The sequence below is a fragment of the Prionailurus viverrinus genome, chromosome B1 (assembly GCF_022837055.1).
Source record: "Prionailurus viverrinus isolate Anna chromosome B1, UM_Priviv_1.0, whole genome shotgun sequence".
NCBI classification, from domain to species: domain Eukaryota; kingdom Metazoa; phylum Chordata; class Mammalia; order Carnivora; family Felidae; genus Prionailurus; species Prionailurus viverrinus.
In genome coordinates this window covers 186,070,853-186,082,076 of record NC_062564.1, presented here as the reverse complement: position 1 = coordinate 186,082,076, position 11,224 = coordinate 186,070,853, and the positions used below count along the sequence as shown (strand labels likewise).

The following is an 11,224-nucleotide window of genomic DNA, read 5'->3' as shown; positions in this document are numbered from 1 at the left end:
TGCTAACATGTAAACTACTGACAAAAATATTCATTTTTGAATACATTTTGAATACACTAAAGGATACATTTCCAAAAAAAATATGTCAGAGGAAGTTATATCAGACTAATCCTTTATAGATAAAAATGATAAGCTTTGGGGAAAATACAAAAACAATTACTGGGGCGCCTAGGTGGCTCAGTAGGTTGAGTGTCCACCTTTGGCTCAGGTCATGATCTTGTGGTTCGTGAGTTTGAGCCCTGCATCAGGCTCTGTGCTGACAGCTCAGAGCCTGGAGCCTGCTTCATTCAGATTCTGTGTCTCCCTCTCTCTCGGCCTCTCCCCCACTCATGCTCTGTCTGTCTCTCTCTCTCAAAAATAAATAAACGTTTAAAAAAATTTTAATAAAAAAATTTTTTTTGAGGATACTGGAAAGCAACCAAAAGCAGTTAGGCAGTGATTGAAGGGATGGCCACTCTTCAAAGAATTGAAATATAACAAGTGTGATTTATGCTTATACATCTTTTCATGTGAAATCACTGCTTAGTCTGTACTGTGAAAGTACAGTACAGTACAGTGGGAACTCAATCAGAAAGCCACAGTCTTAATAGCTTAAGAATGGAGTCTGGGGCTCCCAAGATAGCTGAAAATTGAGGACAGAAATCCTGAAAATGAAGGAATAACAGAGGGAGAAAGCTCCAAAATCTACACATATACCCCACCTGAAAAATTGGTTGATTCTTAAACTCTGAGTGCATAAGGGAGACTCCATGGAGCCCAGCAAAAAGCAGCATCAGGATTGTTGAAAGAAATGATCAGAATTTTCAGGTGGAATCTGACTCTAGTTTAGTTAACTACATACCAGAACATATCAACACTCATCAGAGGAAGATAATTGAATCTACAATATACAATGTGATGATGCAATATATCATCCACAATATACAACATCCATAAAAAGGTAACATATATGCAAGAAATGGGAAATGGGAAAGAAATGGGAAAGTTTGACTCATAGTCAAGAAAAAAAGTAATCAATAGAAACTGACTCTAAAATAACTCAGATACAAGAATTAGCAAAGACTTAACACCTATACATATATTCAAGGACTTCAAAATATATATGCCGTAATGAATTAACAGATGAAAAATGTTAGCAGATATATAGAAACTCTTAAAAAAAAAGAACCAAATGGAAATTCTAGAACTGAAAAGTACAAAATTTGAAATATGCCCACTGAGTAGATTTAATTGCTAATTAGAATGGCTGAAGGGTTGGTGAATTTAAAAACAGGTAATGAGAAATTATACTACCTGAAAAACAGAGCTAAAAACTGTTGGGGCACCTGGGTGGCTCACTGGGTTAAGCATCCAACTCCTGATTTCAGCTCAGGTCATGATCTCACATTTCATGGCTTTGAGCCCTGCATCGGACTCCATGCTGACAGTATAGAGCCTTCTTGGGATTCTCTGTCTCTCCCTCTCTGCCCCTCCCTCACTCATGCTTTTTCTGTCTCAAAATAAAAACAAGAAAAAATTTTTAAAAAACTATTGAAAAAAATTAACAGAGCCCTAATGTTAAGACAATATTAAAGAGTCTAACATATATACATTTAATAGGTATCCCAGAATGGCATAGAAAAAAAAGCTTGAAAAAATAATGGCTGAGATTTTTCCAATTTTTCTGGAATACATAAATCTACAGGTCTGAGAAACCTAAGCAAAACTGAAGCAGGATATAAAGAAATTGATATCAAGAGCATCATGATCAAGCTATTGAAAAGCAAGGATTAAGAAAAAATCTTAAAGGCAGCTATAAAAAAATGACCTAGTGCAAGCTGGCTGGGTGTGTGGAAGGACATAATTCAGATAAAATGAAGGGTAGAGGACAATGAAATTACTCTTGATTTTGGCTCAGGTCATGATCCCAGGGTTGTGGGATAGAGCCCTGCCTGGGGCTGCACACTGGGCATGGACCTGCTTGGGATTCTCTCTCTCTCTCTCTCTCTCTCTCTCTCTCTCTCTCAAATAAACCTTAAACAGGAAGGAGGAATAAAGATAACTTCAGATCAGTGAAAATTTAGAATTTATCACCAATGGATTTACTTTACCAGAAGTCCTTTAAAAACTTCGTCAGATGGAAGGTAAATTATACTCGTTGGAAACTCAGATCTTCAGGAAGGAAGAACACTGGAAATGGTAAATATGCAGGCAAATATAAAAGATAATACATTCTTTTCTTAATTTCTTTATAAGACATGTAATTGTTTAAGACAAAACATATTCACTATATTTAAATATATGTGGGTCTAATATATGTGACAATAACATAAATAACAATAGCAATAATAGAATGACCCTTTTGCAAGGTTCTTATATTTTACATCAAATGCTACAATATAAGCTTTATGTGCACTGAGATAATTTAAGGATGCATACAGTAAGTGCTAGAATAAACACTCAAAATTAATGTAAAGAGGTTTAGCAGAAGGTCAATAGAGCAACTAAGATGAAATATGAAGAAATATGATTAACCCAAAAGAAAGCAAGAAAGGAAGAACAGGGGAACAAAAATTATGAAAAAAATAAAATACAAATTGCAAATGACAGTAAACGAAATCCAAACAGATTAATATTACATTAAATGTAAGTAAACTAAAAACACCAATTGAAAGGCAGAAATTATCAGACTAAATGTAAATAATAAAACCAAGAACCAACTATAAGTTATTTACAGGAGATGTATACTTCTTTACAAACATGCATATGTAAAGACACAAATATATTGAAAAGAAAAGGATGGAAAAAGATTTACCAGGCAAACAGTAAGCCTAAGAAAAGTGGAGTGATTTATTACTGTCAGACAATATAGACTTCAAGGTAGGAGTATTACAAGGGATGAGCGACAGTTTATTACAAAATAAAGGGCCAGATCATCAGGAAGAAATAAAAACCTAACTGAAGACATAAAAAACCTGTGTCTACACCTAATACCACAATTTCAAAACTACATAAAGCAGGGGTGCCTGGGTGGCTCAGTCAGTTAAGCATTTGACTTCGGCTTGGGTCATGATCTCATGGTTCATGAGTTTAAGCCCCGCTTTAGGCTCTGCGCTCTCAGCACAGAGCCCACTTTGGATCTTCTATGCCTTCACTCTCTCTTCCCCTCCCCTGTTTGTGCTCTCTCTCTCTCAAAAATAAATACACATTAAATATATATATATATATGTATGTGTATATATATGTATGTACATATATATATACGTATAAAGCAAAACTTCACCAAACTAAAAGAATAGACAAATCTACAATCATAGTCAGATTGTAACCCTCATCTCAGTGAGTGATAGAGTAACTATATTTAAAATCCATAAGGATATAGTTGATGCAAATAACACTATAAATACTGAATTGATATTTATAGAAACAATTGATAGTTATAGAACCACTCAACTGCAGAGTACACAGTCTTTTTATTGATTGATCTCTGTACTATTTTATTTTATTTCATTTTATTTATTTTATTTTATTTACATCCAAATTAGTTAGCATATAGTGCAACAATGATTTCAGGAGTAGATTCCTTAATGCCCCTCACCCATTTAGCCCATCCCCCTTCCCACAACCCCTCCAGTAACCCTCTGTTTGTTCTCCATACTTATGAGTCTCTTCTGTTTTGTCCCCCTTCCTGTTTTTATATATTTTTTGTTTCCTGTCCCTTATGTTCATCTGTTTTGTCTCTTAAAGTCCTCATATGAGTGAAGTCCTATGATTTTTGTCTTTCTCTGGCTAATTTCACTTAGCATAATACCCTCCAGTTCCATACACGTAGTTGCAAATGGCAAGATTTCATTCTTTTTGATTGCCAAGTAATACTCCATTGTATATATATATACCACATCATCTTTATCCATTCATCCATCGATGGACATTTGGGCTCTTTCCATACTCTGGCTATTGTTGATAGTGCTGCTATAAACATGGGGGTGCATGTGTCCCTTCAAAATAGTACACCTGCATCCCATGGATAAATGCCTAGTAGTACAATTGCTGGGTCTAGGGTAGTTCTATTTTTAGTTTTTTGAGGAACCTCCATACTGTTTTCCAGAGTGGCTACACCAGCTTGCATTCCCAAGAATACACATTCTTTTTAAAGAGCACATAGAATGTTCACTAAGGTAGATAATATGCTGAGCTATGAAATAAGTCTCAATAAACTTCAAAAAAGATTGAAATCTTAGTGTATCTTTTCTGACCACAGCACAATTAAATTAGAAACCAATTAATGATTTCTAGGAAAACCCCTAAATATTTGGAAATTACACACACACTTCAAAGCAGTCAAAAAGAAACCATACAGGAAATAAAATGAATTTTGAAATGCATGAAAATGAAAGCACAACATAGCAAAAATTGTGGATGCAGATAAAGCAGTGCATAGAGGGAAAGGCATAGCTTTAAACACTTATATTTTAAAAAATTAGAGAGGTCCAAAATCAATAATACACTCTTCTACTCTACCCAACTTGAAAAAGAAGAGGAAATCAAATCCCAATTAAGTAGCAAGAAGGATATAAGCACAAATATCAGTGAACTAGAAAACAGAAAATCAGTGGAACCAAAAAATGGCTTTTTGAAAAGATTCTTAAAAATGATAAGCTTCTAGCTAAATTAGGCATAATAAAAAGAGACAAAATACAACCAATATCCAAAACGTCTGAACAAAGAACAAGGTCCTTGCTCTCATGGGCTTGTAGTGGGAGTAACAAAAGTTAGTCACAGAAATAATGATGGTGGTAAACTCTTTGAGAAAATTCTGCGGTAGAGGAGAGGCTGATTGGGGTTCCGGGGGTGGGGGGGGGGTCCAAGGGGGAGGTAAACGAACGCCAACCGCTCCAAGGCACCCACCCCACTTCACATCTTCCGGCGCTGGCAGCGGCAGGTGGCGGCCCCGCCCCGCGCCCCGCCTACCTCCGCCCCCGCCCTTCTGCGCAGGCGCAGGGTTGGCCCGAGGTGGGGCGCGGCTGGCGGCTGCGCGGGGACAACCGCCGGGCCCGCGCGGAGCGGGGCCGCCAGTTTGTGAGGTGACCTCGCCCCGACCCAGCGGCTCCGGTCCCCCGCGATGTCGAGACCAGAGCCGGGCAGCTCGCCTCTCTGAGCTGGTCCCGGCGCGGACGGCACGGAGGGAGGCCATGGCGGAGTCCTCCGAGCCCGGGCTGCGGGCGTCAGCCGGCGGCGGGAGCTTGGAGGAGGAGGACGACGAGGAGCGGGAGCCGCTGCTGCCGCGGTTCGCCTGGGCCCAGCCGCCTAAGGGCGCCCCCGGGAGCGCCGTCAGGCTCGTGGAGGCTGCCGGCGAGGAGGGCGCGGCCTCCCCTCGCGAGGCTGGAGACGCGGAACTGCTGCTCCCGTCCCGGGACGCGCCCAGCCGCTCCTCCTGGGGCGTGGGGGTCCTCCGGGGCTTGCCCACCCACCCGAACCGGAAACCGCCCCTGGGTGCAGGTGCGACTCGGCCCCGATCTCCACCCCGCGGTCCTCCCTGCGCGCGCGTCGCCGCCCAGCCCCTCCCGGGGTCCCACCTCTGTCCCACACCAGCCCTTGCCTGGTAGGAGAGGCAGTTAGCCGGGCATCCCTCCCATGCGGAGCACAGACCCGGGGCCGCTCGAAGCTTGGACGCCTTCCCTTTCTCTCTGCTCCCCAGTTTCCTTGCACCTTTTCCAGGGGCCTTAGGCCAGCTCACTTAAGGCCCGAGGTTGTCGTTAAACTGTGACCCTTGAGGCCACTCCTAAGAGTAAGCCTCAACTTTTGCAATCAGACACTGAAAAAAAAAAACCACAAAAAAACAAAAACCAAACTTAGCATGGTAACATGACGTACGTCGTTTTCTCAAGTTTGGACTTGAGTTTTGGAATAAGAAGCCTGAACTATCAGGAAAGTTCCCGGAGTTGTGAATTTGCAAGGCAGATGGATGACGGCAGAGAGCCGGAGAGCAAGAATATCTAGTTGCCGCTGGGACACGTTTCAAAACTTCTTGCAGTTAACGTTATTGTGACGTTAGCCAGAGGGGGCAGAGGCAGTTGAATTTCTCCAGCTGCCATCTCGTGCGCAAAGTTTTCTTTCTGGAACCATTTCTATTCTTGTACTTTAAGAAGGGGGCGGGGACTTTTTCACTATCGAATGGACTGGTAGCCTCAGGTGGAAACGAGGATAATTGATAGGATGTTGAAAATTAATAAAGGGTAAGCATGCTATTGCAGGCATGGATATTTGTCGATGAAGGATTTTTTGGCAGGTCGAGTCGAGTTAGCCTAATCCGAGAGTAAAACGGAGTGGGCTTGTAGGAATCATAGCTGGAGATGAGACGGGCTAGTTTGTAAAATTCGGATAACACCTATTTGTCGGTGGTTAGGATGGTTTAAGTGAGATGGTGTGTGCACTGTGCCTGTAGAACTCCCCGGGTGACGGCTTGAAGAAAAGCCACAGAAATTGTACTTGTCATTACTCCTGCTTAGTCTTTCTGGAGTCTTTAGATTTTACATGTCCTGCTGTCAGTACACTAATGGGCCTCCCACAATTTAAGAAAGTTTGGATGGAATAGGTTATTCAAGTCGTAGTTGAACTGAGCATTCGGACACTCTCAAGCAGATACATCGGAGAGGCCTCGGAGAAGCAGACGATTTCCTGTTCAGGTGTTTCATGAATAAAGCTTTAGCAGACTGGTCTGACATGCAGGTCTGTTGCCACTGTGTTAGCTAACAGGTGCATTGACGTTGAACAGAGCAAATGTGATGATCACAAATGGACCCACATTCCCCCAGCTGTGTAATGTGTTTCTGTATTAACTAGAATCCCTTCTGTGAACTAAGATCTGTGTGGCTAGCTTCCTTTTTGCTGCCTTAAATTTACCTGTGTAGCTAGATTTTAAAAGAGCCTGAATCCTTGAGTGAGAGGGAGAGAGAGGGAATCACAAGCCGGCTCTGTACTGCCAGCACAGAGCCCTGTGTGGGGTCCAGTCTCAGGACCATGAGATCATGACCTGAGTCAGATGCTTACCTGACTGAGCCACCCAGGTGCCCCGGAAAGTGAGATCTTGTAAACAAATAGTATTAAGGCTAGAAAAAGTAACTGGGATAGAATATGGTACTCATAATACAAATGGATTACTAAAGAGAACTCCTACGTTCCAAAATGGTAATAATTTATTTGTATCATGGTTTACAGTTTGCGGAGATCTCTCTCTGTGTAGTTCATTAATTCTTACAGCAGCACGGCAAGCTAGTTGTTACTCCTTGTTGTGAGAATTGAAAATGAATAAAACTGTAGTGACTAGTACATAGAAGTTCAGAGGTAAGCCAAAGGCAAGTATACAGGAAGTGGTAAAGCCAGACTGAGCCTAGTCCTTCTTTTTGTGTCCTGCACTTTTTCCATTTTGCTGTAGATCCCAAGTATTGTAAAATAGTTGTTACTTTTGGTGATTTATTAATGGAGGTCTTGTTTTTAATGGATTTAAAAATAGTTTTGAATTTCAATAAGTATTTAAACATTTCAAACCAGTCTCCTAAAAAGTTTATGATTGAGTAATGTAACTAGATTTTTAAGTTATTTATTTTGAGAGAGAGAGCATGCAAGTCAGTGAGGGGCAGAGAGAGAGAGAGAGACAGAGACAGAGACAGAGAAGTGGGGCTCACCCAGGGCTCATGTTTTACCCAAAGCAGGGCTTGAGCTCACCCAGTGTGGGACTCGAACTCAAACTGCACGATAATGACCTGAGCCAAAGTCAGAAGCTCAACGACTGAGCCGCCCAGGCGAGTTCCATTAACTTCCTTTGTCCTTTAGCATCCAATTTCCATGAAGCCACCTCACTAGTTCTAAGAAATTCTTGCATTTAGATTAATATTAACATCATTTATCTTAACGCTCAATGCATGAGCCTTTATGCTTAACTATTTTGTCTATGTAAATAGGAGCTTTACGTGGAAGAGTATCTGTTACCTTTACTTGAGCAAGACATTGACAGTCTGGAACCAGCATAAACATAGTGTTGTTGGGTCAGTGTCAAAGTAGAAAGATTAGTGGCATTCATTCGTTAGTTGTCATTTTAATCAGTGAGTTGGAGAGTCATAAAGATGATAATACCTAGGTAACAGTATATGAAGGGCATAGTTCTGTGCCCTTCACTTATATTAATATATAACTAACCCCATGAAGTGAGTTTTATTTTTTATTCTCATTTTAAGGAAGCACACAGAGGTGAAGTGACTTTTCCAGGATCCCAGTTAACACAAACCAGGGGCACTTACCAGTTTCGTTGGAGAGCCTACAAGTAGAGAATGGTGTTAGAATATACTAGGAACTGCCAAAGTCAACGAAAGTGTGTATTTAAAAGCCTTTTAATGATTCATGGTGGCTTATAGATGTATGAACAAAATAGCATCATTTAAAAATAAGGAAGAAAGACGAGGGTGGGAACTGAGGTAATGAAATAAATAAGGTGGAGGCCATCATAGTACACAGCATGCACAGGAGATGCTTGCTGCAGGCAGCCCACAAATCTGATGTTTAAGGTTACAGAAAGAAGCACAATGTGCCCATAAAGTTAAAGTAGCTATTGGAATCTAAACTGACCTGACAAAGGATAACCTGTCGTGTATCTTTTGGAGAAGAGCCTATGTACTGAATAGTATCTTTGTAATAAAAGTGATGAATTTCATAGGAGTATTTCTCATAACCTCCTTGAAGCCCATTTTAATAAAGGAATTCTAATGGACGGTGCTCTCAGTATTGCCAGATCCAGATCCTAGACACTGATAATCTGGCTGAATTTAGAAGACAATATTAGAAGAGTAGATGTCCTATGCATCTTGACAGTTATCCATAACTGAGCTATTGAAAGATGGTGAGCAGCTACCTCTCACTGTCAAGCGGTTATTGCTCAACCAGTAATTAGAAGACGCTTATTCTTTGTTTTCCGTTTATTGCTGAGATGCATCATTCTCAAATGCTTGAGTGCCTGCTGTGTGCCAGTGGAAGTTGAGGCCTCGGGACACAGTGGTGACCGGATAGCAAATGGGTGTCCAGTCACCAGCCTTGTCCCACAGAGCTTTATAGTAACGGAGGGAATGGTCAATTAAAACAGACTAACGATGGCCCTCAACTATTAAAAATCAAAACTAGCAATGACGACAGGCCTTCAACCCAAATCTCCAGAGCACTCACAGCATGAAGTGCCATTAAGTTTTGGAGAGATCCTCCAACTTAAACTAATTGCCACATGTACAGTTAAGTAAATGAAGAAAGCTTTAGAATGTAATTGTGAGTTATGAGTTCAAGAAAAATTATCTCCTAAAAAACAGTTTCTTTGATTTTAGAACAGTTGGTAGGTAGTCATTTTTTCCAGCAGCAATTTGGATAGCAGGACCAGTTGTCTTTTAAGCGTCATTCTAGATAGTGATGGTAAATCCAGGACATCTTCAAAGAACGCCCATTTTCATGTGGGGAGATTATCTCATTTATTTAAAAGAGTTGCTCAATACGGGACAAATTAAAGAGAAAGGGATTAAGAACATCCTGGCTGATTTTATAGGAATGGTTCTGCTTGATCTGATTTTGGTTGAAACTGAATTAGTATGCAGTTATTATAATAATAATTATTATATTGATTATTAATTATTAATATAATAATTATAAAATTATTATTATAACTGAAAATGATTATTATTATTATTCAGAGTATAAGCATGGGCTCCATGAGAGCAACAAAGGCAGGTTGTTACATGATGAACTCATAAAGCTTAGCCTGTGAAACAATTTGATAACATTTAATAGTAATACCGGCCAAGTCTACACGTAGTTTCCGCAAGAACTGCTCAAGTACAGCATGGGAGAGACCAAGAGTGGTCCAAGTTCAGTATGCATTAGTAGTATGACCAGATTTCTAAACAACTAATGTGACACCAGAGTGCTTCTCATTTTGGTATACTGTCAATGCTGAGAGATGTGTCTATTCCCTGCAATGGGTTGCTTGATTCTGGAGACCATATTTCATAAGGGGGCACATTGAAAACCTGAGGCATGAAATAAGAGGGCAACTCGTGTGCTGAAAAGCCTGAAAACACTTCCATATCGGAGGAGGCAAGAGTAGAGGAGACTTAGGGGAACACGAAATGATTGTCAGCTTTTTGAAGGGCTCTTCCTGGAGAGAAAGGAGTAAGTACGCTTTTGTTTTGCTCCAGATAGCAGGTCTAGGACATGGTATGAAACTACTAGAGACTTAATTTCTGGAAAAGGAAGAAGCTTATACATTGTTTCGCTTCCAAATAAAAGGATCACAAAAAAAGTAGTGATGTCTTGTTGAAAGTGTTTAAACATTTCCCCGAAGACCACCTCCTAGTGACGTATTGTAAAAAGTACACTAGTGCTAGGGGCAGGGTTGAAATAAAAAACTTTCCAACTTCTTTCTTATTAAGAGGCTTCGCCTAGGGGCACCTGGGTGGCTCAGTCGGTTGAGTGTTGGACTTCAGCTCAGGTCATGATCTCATGGTTCCTTTGTTCAAGCCCAGTGTCGGGCTCTGCACTGACAGTGCCTGGGATTCTCTCTCTTCCTCTTTCTGCCCCTCCCTGACTCACTCTCTCAAAATGAACAAACTTAAAAAAAAAAAGAAAAAAAAAAAGCCTTCGCCTAGAAGAAATCTCATTTGACTAATGATCATTATTACTGGCATATTCTAGTACATAAATAATACTTCATTTATTCAATTAAATATTAAGTACCCACTAAATGCTGACTCCTCATCCAGGTGCTCAGGATATACAGTGAATAAAGAAAGACTAAGTTTCTCCATACTTAATTATTTTCACGGGATAGATGAGAAGGATTAGGAATTAGCACATCAATTGTAGTGATGTAACTAAAATATTTGGATTATTTATTCATTTAAGTAGGTTAAATATGCCCAATAGTACTTTTTGTAGCATTTTTCTTAGCACATAATTTTAAAAATTAGTAAAAAAAAAATTATTTCTGTCTAAATGAAGGCAAATTTTAAAATAAGTTTATGTTTTGAATTTTCATAATGTTGAATGCATGTAATAGCATTTAAATACCTTCCAAAGTAAAATATGAATAATTTTTGCCTCGTGTACCACTTTAAATGATTAATTGTTCATTCATTTTGCAAGTGTTTATTGATTACCTGTTATGTTCCAAGAACTATAAAAGTTCTGGGTTGGGGCACCTGACTCTTGGTTT

The 11,224-nt window shown here is 40.1% G+C and overlaps 1 protein-coding gene across 3 annotated transcripts in view; it reads left to right on the top strand.

Moving 5' to 3' along the window:
* The first annotated feature begins 4,985 nt into the window (after window positions 1–4,985).
* Window positions 4,986–11,224, top strand: part of PI4K2B (phosphatidylinositol 4-kinase type 2 beta) — a 31,102-nt gene continuing 24,863 nt past the window's right edge. For 2 of the 3 annotated variants that reach the window (XR_007151568.1, XM_047856053.1), the window contains exon 1: window positions 4,986–5,478. Coding sequence is in view for 2 of the 3 variants with exons in the window: in XM_047856053.1 (XP_047712009.1) it covers window positions 5,172–5,478 (307 nt within the window). In the remaining variant the exon portion in view is untranslated. Of the gene's footprint in view, window positions 5,479–9,684; window positions 10,183–11,224 lie in introns of those variants that run through there. The other variant, XM_047856055.1, reaches the window with a different exon arrangement.